Raw genomic sequence first — 21394 nt, 5'->3', positions numbered from 1 at the left:
GCGTGCCCACCGAGACACGGAGCACGCTGGAGTGTCTCTGTGGGACCAGGCGCCCCCTCCGAGACACCGGGAGCGCTGGAGTGTCCCATGGGGACCAGGTGCCCCCACCCAGACACGGGGCGCGCTGGTGTCCCGTGGGGACCAGGCACTAGAGAGACCCTGCCCCTCCTCGGAGGGATCTTGTCTGAGTCGGGGAAATGAACTTCCTCGCCCAGGGAGGGGTCCTCTGAGGAACCCACCCAGCCAGCCCTTCTCAGAAGAGGAGAGCAGAGAGAAGGCGCTGCAGGCGCTATTTGGAGGAGCTGTAGGGAACTCCCAGGAGGAGGGACTGGGAATGGGGGATGGGGGGAGGGCCCCTTCCTTGTAAGTTCCACCCACCATGAGGGCCCCTGCTTTGCCTCAGAAAACCCATCTACCTTGGGCCAACATTGCACCTCTGCTTCTCTTTCAGAAAAGAGAAATTTACTCAGTGGAGCTCAGTGGAACCAAAGACATTGAGAAAACAGACAAGGAGGATGGCAAGAAGTCCAGGGGCCTGAAAAACAAGTGCTTGGAACGCAAAAAGAACCACCAGAAAGAGGAGCTTAAGAAAGAACTTGATCTGGTCAGTTGATTTGGTCCCTGAGCAAATGGGTGCCCTTGAGCACTGTCCGCCCTGGTGACAGCTTGCCCCTATAACCCACTTCTTACAAAAGAAAAATTCAGTCTTAAGAATTTCAAAATCCCTGACATGTGTTTCCTTGTTTTAAGAAAAAAAAAAAATGGTGTGATTGTATCTGCCCAGGGGTCAGGCCCTCCAAAGATTCCTGCATTCAGGCTGTAGGCACGCCCAGGGAGGGCTCCTCTGAAGCCAGTCGCCACAGGCACTGCCCAGACCTCTCCCCTGCTGGTTCATTGAGATATTAGTAGCCTATGAAATTAAACTATCTCATCAGCCAGAACTATCCAGGAGGAAAACTGAAAGCCCCTAAACTTGCTAGGTTTCTGGGTATATTTGCCCCATGAGAAAGGATTTCAGTAGGTAGGAAGAGTTGGTCTTGGCTTCAGGCAGCCTTGGGCTCAGCTGAGGTTCCAGTTCAGGGAGTAAGCTACCTAGCTTCTCTGAAGCTCCGTTTTCTTTATGTAAAATGGGAAACAAACCATTTTCATGGGTCTGTCAGGGGGAAAGTGAGGTGAGAGTCTCTTGTAATGGCAGTGCTTTGTGGATGTGAAGTCCTGTTACTACTAAAGCTGGCCACCCTGGGAAAGAACATCCCCAGAACTGAAATGTGGCTGATTACATCTTAGGAATGCCAATGGAAACCTGCCCTGAGTCTGAGATTATGCGGGTTGTTCTGCACTTCACTGCAGACTTTAGAGCTGTGGTTCTCTGAGCAGCTGGTAGTGCTGTGAGCTCTTGTGTGCCACAGAGCAGGTTGTTAAACATTCCGGAATTCAGGCAAGCCGACTGGTACTGTACTAGTAGCTTGAGATGTGACTGCTGCAAATCAGAGCTCTTTTATTTTACCTGGAGAGCTCGTTAAACAACACATGCCGCAAGGTGTTTGTCCATGTACGTTCTGATGACCCTGGACTTGGATCTGAATTCAAATCTGTTTTCCTGAAGTTCAGTTTCCTGTTTTGAAAAATTGGAATTAAAAATGGTACCTACCTCTTAGAGTTGTTAAGAGGGTTACAGAGAAACTGGAGAAAGGCTAAGATAGTCATTCTTATTTCCTACATGTATCTAGCAGTTAAGGATGAAGATATAACTAGTCTTACTTGAAATTACTGTTTATAACATGAATATATATCCATTCTATCATATGCCTGTTAATTACAATGAGAACCTTCCTTGAAATTTGAGCCTTTTTGGAAAATATAGACAAATAATTCCATGGTGTTGACTGGAGTATTCCCTTGCTTCTTTGCTGAGAAACAGCTTCCTTTCCCCTCTTTTTCGCAACCTTCTTACAGGAATCCTGTAATTTGTGACTTCGTACTTGGGTGCCCTTGCATCCCAACCCCTCCAGAAAATTAGAACCTTGATGAGTAATGCAGTGTCCCTAGCTTCTGAAGAAACAAGCAGGTGACTCAAGCCTGAGGCACCTGGTGCTGCCCTGTGCTCTTCCAGCAGAGTTCACATCCGCACCCTCCCAATTCTCATCTCCAGAGAGTCAGGCTAGTGGGGAGGATGGTACAGTATGGCCCCTTAGAGTCTGAGGTCAGTCCATGAAAGCAACGACTTTAATCATGTTAACTCTTCTCTGCCCAGAACTTGGCATACTATGCACAGAACCATGTCTTAATCCTATGGCTCCCCAGAAATGTCATATTCAGGGGGTACTGGTACAGTGAATAGAAGAGCAGGCCCAATCTGACTTAAGCACAGGACAAACCCTAACTCTGTAACGTGAAACATTTTTGCTTTAAGAAAAGAGATGGTTCTGGTACCACAGTATAAATTTTTGTCTCTGACAGTCAGAGTTTTAGGATCCTGAGTGCTGGGTTTTTTGCCACAGGAAGAGATTTCTAGCCCTTTAGCCCAGAGATTCTGAAAGGGACAGGACAGAACAGGACAGGGGAACTTGCTCCCTGGGTGCCACAGCAAATGTCCAGAGATATTTATGGTTATCGCTTCTCAAAGGGAGGGTGCTGGTGGGCAGAAGTCCCCACAACAGAGTTATTGACCCAAAATGTCAATAATGCTAAGGTTGAGAAGCTCTGCTTTAGTTTAATAATTCTGTGGCAGAGTTAGCAAGTGTGGCCCCCCCACCGCCCCCCTGGTATTTATTTGGCAGGTTTTTAATCTGAGGGCTTGTCTGATAGCGAGCTGAGCCTCAAGTGCTGAAGGAAGGAAAGACCCATTTCTCTCTCCCAGATGGCCTGCCTGGTGAGGGCTGTGTGGAACTGTCAGTACACGTGGAATGGTTTGGCACTGCTGATCGCTCTGCGTTAATCCCGCAGTTCAGGTCTGAGTTGAGTTTCCAGATCACTGGTGTCTGGATGATGGGTGTGCTAGGATCTGCATGTGCTGGAGACCAGACTGAGGTGAAATGCATTGCTTTACTCATAAAAACTAAGGACAGCTACCACGTGGTAAATGGCAAGTCAAGTCTGAACTCTCCAGGGATGGCCAGAAAATCTACTGGCCAGTGAGCTCTCCTGAAGCAAAGTTCTCTTCTCTCACTGCAGGAACCCCTGGGACAAAGGTTCCTTCTTTCTATACTTCCTGGCCCCTCTCCCATCCTCAGTGTTTCTCCCAGATTTCATGGGGTTGTCAGGGTATAGGGTTCAAGTCTTTTGGAATTATCTAATTCACTCTGTTCTTTTCATGGACTTTAGCATGACCACAAACTCAGCAAAGAGGAACTGGAGACAAAATATAGTACAAACATCATTACGGTAAGTCATCAGAGAACCAGTGACAGGGGAGGGGATCAGGGACCATACAAAGAGGCTGTGTGCTTGAGGCTTGTGAGTGATCTGCCAGTCCTCCACGTGCCCACCTTGCAAGAGGAGGCTCATTAACCTCAAGAATAGCAGGCCTGAGCCGCAGGCATGACAAGGCCCTCTGCTGGGCTATGTGTCTGGTCACAGACAGTTCTTTGACTGTGATTGCAGCTGAGCCATGGTGACCCCTGGAAGGTTTGAGTGCCTCCTCACTGTCATGGTCCAGGGTTGCTTTCAAACCCTGTGCCCAGGAAGTATTCAGGTCGTGTCCAGGCCTCCTCCAAGAAGGGGGGACACCTCACTCCTCCTAAAATCTCCCATCGCAGAAGTGCTGCTTTATTCTGCGAATTCAAACTTAAAGATGTGGTGTCTTAACACCAGGAGATTTGGATACATCTGTTCTGAGTGAACAGAAATATGTGCTGTGTGACTCACTGGCCTACAGAGAGGAAGGCAAAAAGGAGCAGCGGAGCCTGGGCTCAGAGGACGCAGGGGCAAGAGAGGAACACTGGCGGGAAGGTGTCAGGGCATACACCCTGTCCCACAGTTTACAGGATGTGCCGGGAGAATGGTGGAGTTCATCCAATGAGACCCCCAGATGGCACAGTGACTGAGCTGGGACATAGTCACAGCTGCCCACAGTCTGCAGAAATGTGACATCCAGCCCGAGGAGGGAGAAACGTCTAACTCCTGCTTCTTTTCCCTCTGCTTTCTCAGGGTCTTTCCAGTGCCCAGGCTGCTGAACTGCTGGCTCAGCATGGGCCCAATAGCCTCACGCCCCCCAAGGAAACCTCAGAGATCATCAAGTTCCTCAAACAGATGGTGGGGGGCTTCTCCATCCTCCTGTGGATAGGAGCCATCCTGTGCTGGATCGCATACGGGATTCAGTATTCCAATGATCACGCCTCCTCCCTGGACAATGTATGGCGCTGGGGGCTCCTCCCGGGTTTGCTGGTGGTGGGGGTGGGGGTGGGTAGGGTGGTGAGGGTCAGCACTGTAATGCAAGGCCTTCCCTGGGCAAAGCATTGGGCTGGGGTCAGGGGTCTACCACTGACCAATCACTGCATAAGTTGGAGAAAATCAATAACTTCTCCGGGTATAAAATAGAAAGTATATCTGACTCTCTAGTGTCTCAGAGCAGTGTGAGCATCAGTTTTTAAAAGAGCAATACATGATTGGTTCCTATGTGGGGAAAAAAAAATTGACATCCATGTGAGGTGTTTTGGGCTTTATCTCCTCAAAGCTAATTCTCTCCCTTTACCGTGGAGAACTTGTGTGTCTAATAGTAAGGTAGGACCAAACCACAAAGCTAGGGGTCACAAAGCTGGGCTTCCCTTGTAGCTCAGCTGGTAAAGAATCCACCTGTAATACAGGAGACCTGGGTTCAATCCCTGGGTTGGGAAGATCCTCTGGAGAAGGGAAAGGCTACCCACTCCAGTATCCTGGCCTGGAGAATTCCATGGACTGTATAATCCATGGGGTCACAACAGTTGGACACGACTGAGCAACTTTCACTTTCAAACCACAGAGCTAGAGCAGCCAACATGATGCTGAGAGAGAAGCCAGGTGCAAAAGGCCATATTCTGTGCAATTCCATTGGTGTAAAATGTCCAGAACAGGCCAGTGCTGGATTCAGACAGCAGATCAGTGGCTGCCCAGGCTGGGCCAGGGCGGGAGAGTGACTGCTGTGGGTACAAGGGGTCTTACTGGAATGATGGATTGTGGTGATTGTTACACAACTGTGTTAATTATTAATAGTCATTTAGTTATAAACTTCAAATGGGTGAATTGTATGGCCTGCAAGTTACATCAGGACACAACTGCCATCTCTCTGATTGGCCCGTGGAGCACCCTGGCCCTCAGGTTGGGCTCATTCCTGATGCTGCTTCTCTGATTGATGCCTGCCCTCCTCACCCAGGTGTACCTGGGCTCCGTGCTTGCCCTGGTCGTCATTCTAACCGGGGTCTTTGCTTATTACCAAGAGGCGAAGAGCACCAACATCATGTCCAGTTTCCGCAAGATGATCCCGCAGGCAAGTGTAACAGCCTCCCTGGTGTCTCCAGGCTTGAGACAAGCAAGCATCAGATGGGGGGAGCGGGAGGGCATGGCTTGGCGGCCTAGGACCCCTCCCTGCTGTCTGCGGAGTCTTGGGCAACTGGCCTAATCTCTCTGGAGCCCCCGTTCCCTCCTGGGTGTGGTCAGTGAGGCAAGGTGGAGGAAGATGCTCAGTCAAGAGCAGAATGGGACAGAAAAACGAGCCACTGCCTGGCATCTCCTGTGGCTGCTCCTCAGCTCGGTGAACCATTCAGACAGAAGTTATTCATGAGCCAAGGGAGCCAACCTGTCATTCTTTAAACCATCAGTCTTTTCACTCCCATTTCTGAGCCTCACTGCATGTTGCCCCCGAATGCTGCCAGTGTGGGAGGCCTCAGATCCCTCCTCCTCCAGCAACCTGGGAGGGGTCCTCTGGGGACACCACTGTCAGCAACACCCTCTGAGGGTGTCAGAACCACACCCTCACTGGGCTGCAGAGCTTCTGAGAGGCGTGATCTCTGGGTGGAATCTCTTGTGTTAGGAAGCAGAGACCCATCTCTCACTCCATTAAAGGCTATATGACCTGAGCGAGATCATTGATCCCTTTAGCTCAACCTCAGGACTCTTCCTGGACTTCCCAGCAGGATGATTCATCCTAATGGTCCCCCTGTCTGTCAGGCCCAGAACTGACAGTGGCTTTGCTATACCTCCCATGGCAGCATTTTCTGGATCGAAGGCTATCTCCGTGAGCTCCAACTCAAGAAAAATAGTTCTTAGGGTCTTTAGGACCTGAGTAGAAGCCTTGGCTTCATTGTCTGCTATTCTGACAGCTATGCACTCCTGTGCCTTCCTTCCTGAGCCTGTGGGGGACAAGGAGCATGCAGGAGGGCCAGCATCATTCCCGGATGGGATCTGAAGCCTGGGTCATGATTTTCTTCTGCAGCAAGCACTTGTCATTCGAGACTCAGAGAAGAAGACAATTCCTGCTGACCAGTTGGTGGTGGGGGACATAGTGGAGATTAAAGGTGGAGACCGGGTCCCTGCGGATGTCAGAATTCTGTCCACTCAGGGGTGTAAGGTCAGTGTCATGGGTGCCCTGAGGGTCACACTCGTGGTGCTATGGTCTTTCCAGGTCTCAGTGTAACCAAAGAAGGGAACAAGTTGCCTGACCTTGAACTCTTTTCAAAACTCCTAGGTGGACAACTCATCTGTCACCGGGGAGTCAGAGCCCCAGGCCCGCTCCTGTGAGTTCACACATGAAAGTCCCCTGGAGACCAAGAACATTGCCTTCTTCTCCACAACCTGTCTGGAAGGTAGGTCTGGTAGCTTGCAGGACTGCAGGTTCCTCTCATAGCCTTTCTCCTTTGTCAAGCTTTATGTTTCTCTCTCTCTACCATCTCTTGCCGCTAAACTTTTCCAAGAGAAAATGTGTAATTGAGGAGTCTAGAGAGCTGGTGTTTGGCCTTTGTAGTGTCATGTGCTGATTGGCCATGTGAGCCACCAAAGAGAGGAGCATGCGAGGCCATGGTCCCTCCTCGCTGAGGACTCCTGGAATAAAATGTCTGCTCCACCTGTAGGCACAGCGACTGGCATGGTCATCAACACGGGTGACCGCACCATCATTGGGCAGATCGCCTCGCTGGCTTCAGGAGTCAAGGACTTGAAGACGCCCATTGCCATCGAGATCGAGCACTTTGTTCATATCGTGGCAGGAGTGGCAGTCTCCATCGGCGTCATTTTCTTCATCATCGCAGTGTCCATGAAGTATTATGTCCTGGACTCCATCATCTTCCTCATTGGCATCATTGTGGCCAATGTGCCTGAGGGTCTCCTGGCCACTGTCACTGTGAGTCTGTGCTGCTAGTGGCCGTACCCTGACCCTGCTAGTGTGCCATCCTGCTCTGCCGTGGCTGAGTCTGCTGCATCAGGGCCAGTCATAGGATGTTCTGTCTCTTAGAGGGACAAAGAGAACTGTCATCTGTTAGTATCTGAATGAACTATCCTTGAAAACTTGTGTTTTCATTTTCAGAGATCTATCTGCAAATCCCATATGATACTTTGCCCCTTAAGATCTAGATAAAACAATCTTGAACCACCACTTAGAAATTTTCTAGAAGCCTGACACCTTCCCTGCATTTCCACAGTTTTTAAAAGAAAAAAAAAATACTTTGGCAGTTTCTACAGCTGAGGGATGTAGGTACACTTTCACATCACTTCACCCTCTCAGAGGCAGTCTGAGACACAAACTCCCTGTCTGATCCTGCAGAGCAGTTCAGCACTTTCCGCTCTGCCCCTGGTCTAACTTTGGTTCTCCCTGTGTCAGGACCTAACTCATCCTAAAACAAGGCCCCCAGGTGGGGAGGATTCATACCTCTGCTCCTGGCACCGTCCTAAGCAAAGACAGACAGAAGTGTTATTGCCTGTCTCCTCTGACTCCAGCAGACAGTAATTTGACCAAGCTGGAGCCTAAAGAACCCTTTTGAGATCTGGGGGCTTCAGAGAGATCCAAGAATCTTTATTAACATTTGGAGATCCTAAAGTGAAACAAGTGTTTCTTGATTCCCCAAAGCAACAGGTAAGCCATTTGGGGCAAGCTCTTTGGCACATAGTGGCTGAAGTCTGTCTTATAACGCTCTTGCTTGTGATCCACGGGCGCTCAGCAGCCAAGCCCCCTTTGTATTGACTTGACACTTGCCAGGCTTTGCTACCTGTGGATCCCTTAGGATCATTTTCCTCAAGGAGTAAAGGGACATGAGAGAGAGAGAGCACATGCAAGCTTTATATGCCTTCTCAGCCACTGGGTCTGGTGCAGTTTTACTGCATCTGTAACTATACCTGAAACTAGTCCAGCTGTAACTGTTCCTACATTATTGAACCCAAGTTCAGCATGGTGGTTTTTCTCAAAGCTTCTCTCTCTCTCTCCTCTGTCTAGGTGACTCTGTCACTGACAGCAAAACGAATGGCCAAGAAGAACTGCCTTGTGAAGAACCTGGAGGCAGTGGAGACTCTTGGCTCCACCTCCATCATCTGCTCAGACAAGACCGGGACCCTGACCCAGAACAGGATGACAGTGGCCCATCTGTGGTTCGACCACCAGATCTTCGTGGCAGACACTAGTGAAAACCAATCGAGTAAGCCTTGGGGTGCATCCAGCCTGGCCCTGCATGGTGGGCTCAGCACAGCTGGTCTGTGGCCATGGGTGAACAATACTGCTCACTGGCACAAGCCTGGCACCTTCGGCATCCATGGTTCTTCTTTCCAGATCAAGTCTTTGACCAAAGCTCTGCGACCTGGGCCTCCCTGTCAAGGATCATAACGCTGTGTAACCGCGCTGAGTTCAGACCTGGACAGGAGAGCGTCCCTATCATGAAGGTGAAACCCCACAAACAGTCTCAGCCGCAGGCACTTTGCAGAGTGAAGTCACCTTCTCTGTTCTGATCTGGTGCTTTATTTAATCTCTGCAACTAAGTAGCATTTGTTCTGTGAGAGCGAATCTAACCACAAGACCTGTAGGAACCCTTTTCACTGTCACTAACTTTAAGAAATCTAAAAGTTCTCAAAATATTCATTTAGGTCTTCTGAAAAGTCTCTTTCTTGAAAATGATTGTGCCTTTAAGTTACTGCCCTAAATTCTTTACCAGCTAAGAAGATACAATCAAAGTTCCAGGGAACACCCCCTGCCCCTCTCCAAGATCAAGTTCATTGCTTTTTTCCCATGAAAACTCCCACTCTCAGGGCTCTAACTTGTCTGAACTCCCCTATCGCCAGCAGGTGGCGCCCTGCAGTTAACAGTTGTAAGCGTTAGTCGTGTCTGAATCTTTTGCGACCCCCTGGACTGTAGCCCACCAGGCTCCTCTGTCCATGGGATTCTCCAAGCAAGAATAATGGAGCGGGTTGCAATGCAGGAGACCCAGGTTTGATCCCTGGGTTGGGAAAATCCCCTGGAGAAGGAAATGACAACCAACTCCAGTAGTCTTGCCCAGGGGATTTTCCCGACCTAGGGATCAAACCTGGGTCTCCTGCATTGCAACCCGCTCCAGTATTCTTGCCTGGAGAATCCCATGGACAGAGGAGCCTGGCAGGCTACAGTCCCGAGTCAGACACAATTAACACTAACAGTAGTAAATCTGTCTCTTATGGGATAACTGTTCTCTCCCTCTGGTACTTGGTAAGCTTAGGTTGCACATTGGTTGGTTGAAAATAACCACAGAAGAACCTGATTATGTGCTGCAACTACTTATATCTTTTGATTCACAGAAAATTGTGGTTGGAGATGCCTCAGAAACTGCTCTTTTGAAGTTCTCAGAGGTCATGCTGGGTAACGTGATGGATATTAGAAAAAGAAACCGCAAAGTAGCTGAAATCCCTTTTAACTCAACCAACAAATTTCAGGTGACTTTCCCCTCACAATTGAATCTTTTGGTTTTTAATTATAGTTGGCTGTGCTGGGTCTCTGTTGCAGTGTGCAGGCTTCTCCTTACAGTGACTTCTCTTGTTGTGGAGCACAGGCTCTAGGGCTCATGGGCTTTAGTAGCCACTGAATCCTTATCATCACTAGAGCAGCATTTCCACTTGTAGGTATCCTTTAGTCAGTATGTGTTTTGAATGACACTTGACTTTAAAAACAGTCCTCAGAGATGCAAAGCCTGAACATCTGGTAAACACAGAACAAGTAGAGGAGAGAAAAGATAAAGGTTTCTATGGGGCCTGCCATTCCCACACGTGGCCTTTCTGTATAACATGCACACAAACGCACCACTGCCCGCCCTGGTGACTTGGGCACAGGGAGAGCCAGCAGCCACACCCCCCAACATGACAGGCTGAGTGAGGGGGGCAGTCAGGAGAAGCCAGGCATTCTCCAAGCTTGGTCTCATGTAATCTTCACCATAAGCCTTGAAGGTAGGACCAGGTGAAGTCCCAACTGCAGGCAAGGAAATGGGCCTTAGAAAGTGTTGAGGTGGCCAGAGCCACCTGAGCATCTAAGTCTTCACATGTCCGTCTGACGCCTGAGTCTATGCTTTTTCTACCACAACACAAAGGCCAGGTGGTCAGTTCAGGCCATTTGGGTGAACCTTGCCCTTTGTGAGGACCAGTGAGGACCGAAAGCATTGCTTTCCATGTCTGCCCTGCCGGCAGTGCACAGGAGTCTCCACCCCTTGTTGCTCAGGGGGAGATTGGCCACCCTTGCCTGGTTGTCTCCCCTCCCACTAGGGTAGCCAGCAGGCAGCCATGTCCACCCTCCTCAGGTCAGGCAGGGAACAAAGTGCTGCTACAGGTGGAGTTCCCCGGAGACTCCAAAGCAAGAATGGGGTGTTGTGACTTGGTCTTTTGTTGTTGTTGTTTAGTCTCTCAGTTGTGTCCGACTCTTTGGACCATACCCACCAGGCTCCTCTCTCCATGGGATTTCACAGGCAAGAATACTGGATGGGGTTGCCATTTCCTTCTCTAGGACTTAGTCTTTGCATAACATTAAATTATGTAAGTAGGATGACCACGTTTGTGTGCAAGTTTCTAGTGATTACGCACGCATTGTGTTTGGAAGGAATTTAGAACTGGAAAATTACTGTGGAGCAAACGTCTTTGTGGATAATTAACCAGTAAAGAGTCATGGTTAGCAAAGCAGACAACTAACAAAATGTATGATGTAAGATGTAGAGGAACTCAGATCTCTGTTCAAAACATAAGTGAAAATAGAATGACTAGCAATCCTAAAATAACAGTAGTAATCATGGCTATCAACTGCTGATTTCCACACTCCTCACCATTCTACTAGGTAGTCAAGAATGAGGAAACAGAGGACACAGCCAGCAAGGGCCAGAGCCAGGACTTGGGCAGACCCCAGGGGTGTGCTCAGCCTAGGCGGGTGGCCATCTAACCACAGACAAGACTCGAATCCTGCTGGGGCTCCGTCTTCTTTGGGGAGAGGAAGAACAGGTTCTGTGAGGCCTCCTGTACAGATCGTTAATGGAGAAAGTGGGCTCCCTGGAGTTGCTAGAAAGGAGTGGGTCCCACAGAAGAGTCCAAGGAGCTCTGAGGTGCTTTAGAGTCACCTTATATTCACACGCCTGCGCAGCACTCGGCACTGAGCAGGGTGGTTTAGGAGGAGCCTTGGAAGGTCTCTGGGGCATCATTCAACTCGAAGAAACAAAACAGCTCTGGCACGTGAGCTCTTTGAGTTGTGGCCTGAGGGATCTAGTTCCCTGACCAGGGATGGAACCCAGGCCCCCTGCATTGACAGCTCGAAGTATTAGCCACCAGACTGCCAGGAAGTCCTTCAGTCTCTGCATATTACTTGGGCATGAAGTAGAAAGGACAGAACATGCCTGCAGAGAACACTCTTCTTTACATATCACAGAGAGTAGAAACAGAAACCACAGAGAAAGCGATGTTTTGCTCATGAAAAGCTCTGTCCAGTTTAGGCCCTTCGTAGTAAAGACAGTTCTTGCCTGGAGAATCCCAGGGACAGAGGAGCCTGGTGGGCTGCCGTCTATGGGGTCGCACAGAGTTGGACACGACTGAAGCGACTTAGCAGCAGCAGCAGCAGCAGTGAAGACGGTGTCCTTACCCGCGATGCCGCACTGAGCATGCGTGATCCCTCCCCCGCAGCTCTCCATCCACGAGACCGAGGACCCAGATGACAAGCGCTTCCTCGTGGTGATGAAAGGGGCCCCCGAGCGGGTCTTGGAGAAGTGCAGCACCATCATGGTCAACGGGCAGGAGCAGCCTCTGGACAGGAGCACTGCCGAGGCCTTCCACACGGCCTACATGGAGCTGGGCGGCATAGGGGAGCGCGTGCTGGGTGAGAGAGCGGGATCCCACTGGCAGGCAAAACGAAGCAGGCTTGGGGTATAGCGGGGTAGCCCTGGCGTCCACTCATATCCTAAAGGAGAATGTGGTCAGCATGCAGGGGATACTGTGTGATGGCGTAGGAGGGTGGGGGCCCTTGCAGATCAGAAGTCTGGGAAGATTTTATGGGAGGAGTTACATTACAGTCTGGACCTTGAGTGATAGATGTGAAGGGTTGTGGGGGGAATGTACTCACATAGAGGGAACAGCATGAGACAAACATGGGAATGGATGGAGGGGACCCTCTGGGCACAGCTCCCCATTCTTCATCTCTTTATGTCTCTGTCTCTACCCCCACACCACTTGTAAACTGCAACCTCCTCAGAAGTACAGGCTGTCCACTCCTGGGCTTTCTGTCTCCAGAGCATACCTAACGGGCACAGAGTAAATGATTTGGGGATGAAACATGTCTTTCCTAAAACAACATGTTATGTAACTGAAGGAACTGAACAATTATGGTAAACTCTAAAGTCTGTTAGTCACTCCAGTCATGTCCAACTCTTTGCAACCCCGTGGGCTGTAGCCTGCCGGGCTCCTCTGTCCATGGGATTCTCCAGGCAAGAATACTGGAGTGGGTGGCCATTCCCTCCTCCAGGGGATCTTCCCAACTCAGTAATTGAACCCAGGTCTCCCATATTGCAGGCAGATTCTTTAGCATCTGAGCCGCCAGATTTACTGACATCAATTCTCTTAAACTGGTAAAACACAAAGGACTGAAACTGTATGAAAATGTTCCCTCTTTTTTTCATCATTTTTTTATCCTAGTTTCACCAGCTCCTAAATTCATACCCATTTCAGGTTTCTGTCACCTCTACCTACCGACAGACGAGTTTCCAGAAACGTATTCATTTGATGTAGACGCAGTGAACTTCCCTACATCCAACTTCTGCTTTGTGGGCCTCTTGTCAATGATTGACCCGCCTCGGTCCACGGTACCTGATGCTGTCACCAAGTGCCGGAGCGCAGGGATCAAGGTGGGACTTGCACATCCCTGACTTTACACATCTTCCACGGATGCTGAGTTCCTTTCTAGGAATGTCTGTCATAGGAGAGTCAGTATTTAGGTCTCTTCCCCTAAATGTCATAATTCCCCTTTTTTTAAGTCTCTACTTTCACTGTACTAAGATTTCAGTAACTGTCCCATAAAAGCATAGTCATTGTGTCTGTGTGGAATAAACCACAAGTGCAATTGCAATGAGCATAAAGCCATGAAGTAACCACATCACCCTAGACCACGACAGACAATAAAAGGTTTTGTTACTTAATCTTGAGGTCCAGCTCCCATATTCCATTTCCCTCATGATAAGCCAAAATTTGAATTCCATTATTGTGTTAATTCCAAGGCTGTGGAGCATCATGAAGATGCTGAAGGAGCTATCCGTCAGCCCACTCACAGAGTTACGCCAAAGGGAAGGACTTCCTCTAGGTCCGAGGAGGAAATGTAAGGTTTAGAAACAAGGGTAGATCCAGTGGGATCCATGTGTCCTTCTGAGACAGGTGATTCTCTGACCTAAAGATCAAGGACTGCAAGCCACAGTGGCCCCTTGCCATGGTGGAGTGGGCAAAACCAAGTCATCCCTGCTCGCCTGAGCAACAGAGTCCCTCACCACCCACATGCCTGTCTCCTTGTCTGTGTTCTAGGTTATCATGGTTACAGGCGATCATCCAATCACAGCCAAAGCTATTGCCAAGAGCGTCGGTATCATTTCCGCCAACAGTGAGACGGTGGAAGACATTGCCAAACGCCTCAACCTTCCTGTGGAGCAAGTTAACAAGCAGTGAGTTCAGAACCCACACAGCAGAACTCAGGCCTTTACCACAGACCCTACTGCCTCTAAAGAGTTGTCTGGAGAAGACCCCTTTTTGCCAAACGTGATCTACTGGTTTACTCTATCATTTCTGGCTGGTTTACTCTGTAATTTCTACATCCAGTCATTACTCAAAATTTTATTGAGTACCTGATATGTGCCAGCCACTGTATTGAGACCATGAAAATGACCTATATTTCAGCCCAGTGAAGTAGATCTGAAAACTTCAGTGATGAATTTAGAGTGAGGAAACTGAAGCAGAAACTTTATAGGAAATTACCTGTCATTGGTGCAGTTTATAATCAGGAACATTGAGAACCCTTTGTGCTCTCTGAGCCCCTAGTCTGCATCTTGACTATTTATTCCGTGTTTAATATTTAGGCTTCATAATGTGTTGCTATGGAAACATAGTTCTCTTTGCTTTTTATTTGGTTGTAAATAGAATGGAGGGCTTCTCTGGTGTCTACTGGTAAAGAACCCACCTGTCATTGTAGCAGACACAGGAAACATGGGTTCCATTCCTGAGTCTGGAAGATCCCCTGGAAGAGGAAATGGCAACCCACTCCAGTATTCTTGCCTGAAGAATTCCATGTACAGAGGAGCCTGGCAGGCTGCAGTCTGTGGGATCACAAAAGAGTTGGACACAGCTTAGCAACTAAATAGCAATAAACAACAACAAACTCGGTGAAATAAGCACAGGCACAGAGGTGCTGGCGGTGGGAACCTGACTGTTGATCATTTAAATCAAAGTCTCCAAAGTCTTAGTTGGAAAATAAATGTCATTGCTTTATTATACTTTGATGCATGTGGGCGAAAAAGACCCAAGAACATATCCTAGTTTACCCAAACAGTTATACCTGTTAGGAACACAGAGCTGACAGGTGATAAGTGACTGCCAGGGCAACAAATTACCAGTTAGGACACCAAGCAGGTAAACAGCCTCTGGGCACACATTTGTGTCTGGAGCCTAAGGTGGCCCAGTGCTCCTTTGTGTAGATAACATCGGTGATAATGTCCGTCTGTGAAAGGACGTTATACTTGTTTTGTTTTTTGAAATAGTAGGATTTTACTTTTTCCTACAAGTCACCACACAGGAGAGAGGGTTGGTTACTTTGTGAATGTTTTCAATTGTCCACTTTATCAACTGCAGCTTCATGATCAGGGAAGAACTTTTCATAGCTAGGGGAGGAAGGGAAACAAGGCTTTCCTTCTTGCTTCTTCCTCCCCTCTTTTTTTTTTTTTTTTTTACCAGAATATAGGAAAACCTATAGTTTGAGTCAAGTGCTAGAATTTCAATATTTAGCACCAATAGAAAAAAAAGAGAAGCAGACCTAAAAAGAGCTCAAAACTTTAAAAAGGTAAACAAAAAGGCATGCAGTGTTTTGTGCTTAAAAACGTTTAAGCTGAGATTTGAAGGCTGAAATGTTCGCCAAGGGAAGGGAAGGCTAGAGGCCCCCACCCCTGGCAAAGGTGGTGGGATCTGTGAGGGCTTGCACAGAGTCAGGGGTTCAGAACTGAGAGCCGGGGACTTGGAAATGAGAGCGTGGGTGCTGTGGGGGAGTCAGAGGGGCCGTATGGTACAGGCTGCCCCTAGCCCTGCAGACTAAGTGGGGATCTGGGCTCTGCTGGATGTTCCTTTGGACAGTGCTCCAGGGGACAGTATGGTCAGGTCTGCAGTCTCAGTAGTTCCTAGAACCTCACTTTTATAAGCAGCAAATAAAAGCTTTCCTCAGGAAGACCTCAGTTAACTTTTCTCCCTACATAGCTGGTTGCATAGTAGACACCGTGAGTCTGAAATAAACAAAGAGCTGTCACCCATATGTTCAGGCAAAAGCTGGATTCTTGGATTCAGAATGTACAAATAGGCAGTTTTTTACCTCCTTTTCTTTTGAGTAAAGCTTTGCCCTGGGAAGTGCCACCTCTCACCCATGCCTGTAAGAAATGGCTACTTGACTTGTTCCTACTGTCATGTGACACAAGGCAATGCCTGTCAGCCTTAGTTCACTGTCTTGAAAAGAGACCCACCACCCCATCATCCCACCAGATGATTCAGATGAGTCAGGACTTGGGGTTCCAGGTAAAACCAAAGAGGTTCACCCCACCTCCTGCCCAGAATAGCATTTTAACCTCAGCTTCCACCTAGGCCCTCACCCAGTTCCTCCTGCCCATCTAGGGATGCTAAGGCCGCTGTGGTGACCGGCATGGAGCTGAAGGACATGAGCCCGGAACAGCTAGATGAGCTCTTAGCCAACCACTCGGAGATCGTCTTTGCCCGGACGTCCCCCCAGCAGAAGCTGATCATCGTGGAGGGCTGTCAGAGGCAGGTGGGTGAATGCAGCACCTGGGGAACCTTCTAGGTCTGTCATCATTCTGTGGGGAGAAGCAGCACTGAGCCTTAGCCCCCCCTTAGGGCTCTGGTGAGGTCACCACCCCACATCTCCAACTATCAGGGCTGACCCTGTCCACCCAGGGACCCTCCTGCTTGCTCCCCAGGGGTCTACCTTTACAATTTGGATTCATATGGTTTTGGTCATTCAAACACATCTTATTTGGAGCTTGTTCTTACTTCTGGGATTTCCCATCTTAAACTTTTTCCTCCAACCCAAAACGGGCCTTTGTTTTGATGCAGCAGACCTCCAGGCTGCTCACTAACCTCCTCTACCCGTCTCCCACAACCTTCTGCCATCCCTGCAGGATGCTGTGGTCGCTGTGACTGGGGATGGAGTTAATGACTCCCCAGCTCTGAAGAAGGCAGACATTGGGATCGCCATGGGGATAGCAGGTTCTGATGCAGCCAAAAATGCAGCCGACATGGTCTTGCTGGATGACAACTTCGCGTCCATCGTCACAGGGGTGGAGGAAGGTGAGTAGGGTCTTGAGTGGTCTTAGCAAGGGCTGGGGCCACCCATGAAATGAGGCGCAAGTCCTATAGGGAGAAATGTCTTCTGCTTAGGTCGCCTGATCTTTGACAACCTAAAGAAGACGATCGCATACACGCTGACCAAGAACATCGCTGAGCTGTGCCCCTTTCTCATCTACATCATTGCTGGGCTTCCCCTGCCCATTGGCACCATTACTATCTTGTTCATCGACTTAGGCACAGACATAGTAAGTAGCCAGAAAGGGAACAGGGTCTGATGACTTCCCCAGGTGAGGGAAACCTCAGTGTCATTACCTTCAAAGGCAGGAGATGGATTAATCAGTGCTTCTCAGACCTCAACGTGATGGTTTCTGACAAGCTCTTAAGTGATGCTGAGTCTGCTGGTCCACCAACCACGCTTCAAAGCACAGGACCAGAGAGATCTATCAAGTGTTTGAAAATTAAAACCACTTCACTTCATAAAAGAACTTTTCAACACATGAGTTCTTCACCTTTGCAAAAAAACAGGCCATAGGTCAGTTCCAGCTCATGTGCGTCCCCCTTTTTTTTTTTTGAAGAGCTGTCACCAAAATAGTCCCTGTACTGCTTGGGGCCCAGTGGCTGAAGTGATAACCCACAGCTGCCCCTTGTTAAGTAAAAGAATCTGTGACCTGGATGCCCCCACCAAACACAGTAAGAAGCCGCCATTAATAACACTGTGAAGCCTCACACAGACCTACAGTAGTATCACCTAAAACCTCCCCTGTGCTAGAACGAATCCCCTTAGGAAGCTTTGTGACAATCACTCCCATGGCTCTAGCTTACAGAGGCTTTGGGGAGCAAGCAAAACTCACAGCTCTGCAGGTCATTGCCTACCCCTCATTTCACATGACACCTGGGCAGCCTCCACGGTCCAGGGATATTAGGGCATCTCTACCTTAGAGGGGAGCTGAAGCCCCAGAGCGTGCAGCAAGCTTGCTCTTCTTATCTCCACTGCCATGGTTCTTCCAAGTATCACTAGGGAACTTGTTAGAAATTTGGGCTCTCTGCCCTCCAGGGGGAGGACCTGGGAGAGAACCACTGGTCAGTGGTGGGAAGGTAAAGTGCTTTATAACTAGATCATTTAGAGATGGCAGCACAGGGTGATGGTCAGGCGATCAGACACAGGTGGATTGTCTTCTCTGCAGACAGCACACCCTGTTGTCTGCACCCTGGATGGACCAGTTCCGTAATGCCACCAGCACCACTGCCACCACCACCACCACCACCACCCCCCCACACATCAGGGCCCTGGCTGTGCTGCCACTCTTTCCTTCCATCTAGCATTTCAGGGTCGGGCCTCATGCTGCTCTCCCCCTCTAGATTCCCTCCATCGCCCTGGCTTACGAGAAAGCTGAAAGCGACATTATGAATAGGAAGCCTCGCCACAAGAAGAAGGACAGGCTGGTGAATGCGCCACTCGCCCTGTACTCCTACCTGCATATCGGTGCGAGGAGGGGCTGCCCAGAGACCCACCTTCCCCTGTGGGGCGGGGTGGGCTGCTGGGGGAGCCCAGAGGAGAGTGAGGCAGAGCACTTCTGGGGTCAGTACAGAACCTCTCCTGTTCTTCTAGGCCTCATGCAGGCCCTGGGGGCCTTTGTTACGTATTTCACCGTGTATGCGCAGCAGGGCTTTCTACCCAGCGCTATCCTCCACCTGCGGGTGGAGTGGGAGAACGACAATGTGAATGACCTGGAAGACAGCTACGGACAGGAATGGGTAAGGGCCAGGTTGCTGGCGGCATCCTCCCTGGATGGCTGTAAGGAGACAGGGGAAGTAATAGTTTTCCTTGAGGGCCCTGTGGTCACAGTGGCTTGCCTCTGCCGGGCTCGGCTCATCTCTCAAGTTGGAGGTCTAGAGCTCACCTGTTTACATTAGCTTGCATCCCAGGTGGCTCAGATGGTAAAGAATCTGCTTGCAATGCAGGAGACCTGGGTTTAAATCCTTGGTTTCAGAAAATCCCCTAGAAAAGGGAACGGCAACCCATCCAGTATTCTTGCCTGGTAAACCCCATGGGCAGAGGAGCCTGGTGGGCTACACATCCGTGGCGTCTCAAAGAGTCTGACACGATTCAACGATTAGCACACTTCAGGTGTGGAGGAGGAGCAGCTAGCAGTGCCACAGCTGGGCCAAATCCATTAAAATCCATAAATCTAATCCATAGATTTCTTGCCAAACACAGAAAGTAACCCTCTCTCAATCATGGGGAGGGGAAAGAGAGTCAAGGCTCGTAGACAGGCACCAACACCTCCCTGAGGTGTCCATCTGGGGCGTCATGGTCTTCTCTTCTCTGGCCATTGACAGACAAGGTTCCAGAGGAAATACCTAGAATGGACGGGCTACACAGCATTCTTTGTCAGCATCATGATTCAGCAAATAGCAGATTTGATCATCAGGAAAACCCGGAGGAATTCCATCTTCCAGCAAGGTCTCTTCAGGTACTGGTGCAACTGTCCTGGGGGTTCAGCCTGGGCCTTTGCTGCCCAGATGACTGCATGTGGGCATGTGAGCCTGGGGCTGGGAGTTCAGAATTTGTTTGCTTTTGTGTCTTACAGAAATAAAGTTATCTGGGTGGGGATTGCCTCACAGATTATCATCGCATTAATCCTCTCCTATGGCCTTGGAACCATCCAGGCCCTGAATTTCACGATGCTCCGGTGAGGTTCCCTGCAACAACGGGGAGGAACCGGCCCCAATCTGGTTGTCACAGCCTAACAAGTCTTTCCCCTCAAGTCTTTCCAAAGAGAGAAAGTGAAACTGTTCTTTTTTTCTTTCTTTTAATCAGTATGAGGCTTTGACCTGCTAGTTTTTTCAGAAGAGGAGGTGGGTTTTCCATCCCTCACCATCCCATCTTTACCTTCATCCAACAGATCCCTTCTCAGGCAGACACTGTTTCTAGTGGTCACAGTCCAGTTAAATAAGAAACCTTGGGGTTCTATGCTGTGTGACCCAGTGGGGTTGCTCTGTCCAGTCTAGAAAGGGGAATGAATGAGGCGCTCAGCCACTTAAGGGTGGGTGTGTGGGTCTCACGCCACCCACTTTCTCCCTCTAGGCCTCAGTACTGGTTTGTGGCTGTGCCACATGCAGTTCTGATTTGGGTGTATGATGAGGTGCGGAAGTTTTTCATCAGACTCTTCCCTGGAAGTGAGTACTAATGTATGGGGGACTTGGGGGCTCTTGATCTGCTCCAGCAGACCTTCCTCTGTTTCTCACTTACTGCTTTCTCCTTTAGGCTGGTGGGATAAGAACATGTATTATTAAGACACCTGCTTCCCAAGCCCCTCCAGCTGCACATGGCGATGTTCTTCACCTTCTGGCGCCAGCTGGGTGACTGCTGCCGTGGGGATGTCGTCGGAATGTGTTCGAGAAAAGAAAGAACTGTAGGAAAGACACTCACTAATATTTTGTAATTTAAAACAGATTTCAGTGTTTATATGTGATTTTAATTTATATATCAATGTCCTTATTTAAAAATACATGAATTTCAAGGTAATGGTGTAGGGAAGAATGGTGTGTTTAAATGTCTGTAGAGCTCATTCATGTTAAACAATGTCAGGTAATCCAGACATCTGCTGGATTAAGGGTCTCCCTGACTCTTAAGCTCTAGATAGCACTGCTCACACCTCCATTCCACACTCTATTAAAAGTCCAGCGCCCTCCCTTCCTGTGAATTCCCAGAGAATTTATTATTTCACAGTCATGTTGCTCAGAAAAGGCTAGTTCAGCTAGAGGTTTGCAAAAGGATGAGGTGATGGCAGGTTTACATCACAGCAACTTGGAAGACATCAGTTTGACCCTGAGACATCCTTAAGAGTCCTCAACCCGCCTCTCAGCTCCTCACAGTCCTTCGTTGCCCTCCCTCCTCCACGGTACCCTCCACCCACCACCAGTTCCAGAACGGAGCTCCAGGTGCTCCCGTAACCCAAGGGGGTTTTCATTTACCAGGATTGAACCTCAGTGGAGGAACCTTGTGGTTTAACACATAATATTTATTCTTTATTAGACAGTTCATAGCACTCTGCAACACATTTTTTGTTTCATGCTGTAAGTTTCTTTATTCATGTGTAACATATGTGACTACACCCATATTAGTATCCCAGAGAGGCCTCATTTTCAAGTAAAAGATCTTTTATAAAACCAGGCCTGAGAGTGGTGTTCTAATTAATTTGAGTTTGTCTAAAATGCAGAGCAGGGCTTCCCTGGTGGCTCAGATGGTAAAGAATCCACCTGCCAATGTAGGAGACATGGGTTTGATCCCTGGGTTGTGAAGATCCCCTGAAGAAGGAAATGACAGCCCACTCTAGTATTCTTGCCTGGAGAATCCCACAGACAGAGGAGCCTGGTGGGCTACAGTGCATGGGGTCACAAAGAGTCA

At 49.1% G+C, this 21394-nt stretch overlaps 1 protein-coding gene across 1 annotated transcript; it reads left to right on the top strand.

Annotated features, from left to right (window-relative positions):
• Positions 1-336: 336 nt before the first annotated feature.
• ATP12A (ATPase H+/K+ transporting non-gastric alpha2 subunit) lies at positions 337-21159 on the top strand. Its single transcript, XM_002691870.6, has 22 exons — positions 337-604; positions 3325-3384; positions 4150-4353; positions 5351-5464; positions 6410-6544; positions 6662-6779; positions 7044-7312; positions 8399-8597; positions 8729-8838; positions 9724-9858; positions 12073-12265; positions 13111-13286; positions 13954-14090; positions 16294-16444; positions 16815-16983; positions 17074-17228; positions 18343-18466; positions 18593-18738; positions 19324-19457; positions 19575-19676; positions 20072-20163; positions 20252-21159. Exons 1-22 carry the CDS (start codon positions 380-382, stop codon positions 20278-20280), a joined length of 3177 nt encoding a protein of 1058 aa, XP_002691916.4. The 5' UTR covers positions 337-379; the 3' UTR covers positions 20281-21159.
• The last annotated feature ends 235 nt before the right edge of the window (positions 21160-21394 follow it).

This window comes from Bos taurus, chromosome 12 (genome assembly GCF_002263795.3).
Source record: "Bos taurus isolate L1 Dominette 01449 registration number 42190680 breed Hereford chromosome 12, ARS-UCD2.0, whole genome shotgun sequence".
NCBI lineage: Eukaryota > Metazoa > Chordata > Mammalia > Artiodactyla > Bovidae > Bos > Bos taurus.
The sequence above is the reverse complement of the archived record's forward strand: the minus strand, read 5'-3'. Positions and strand labels throughout refer to the sequence as shown.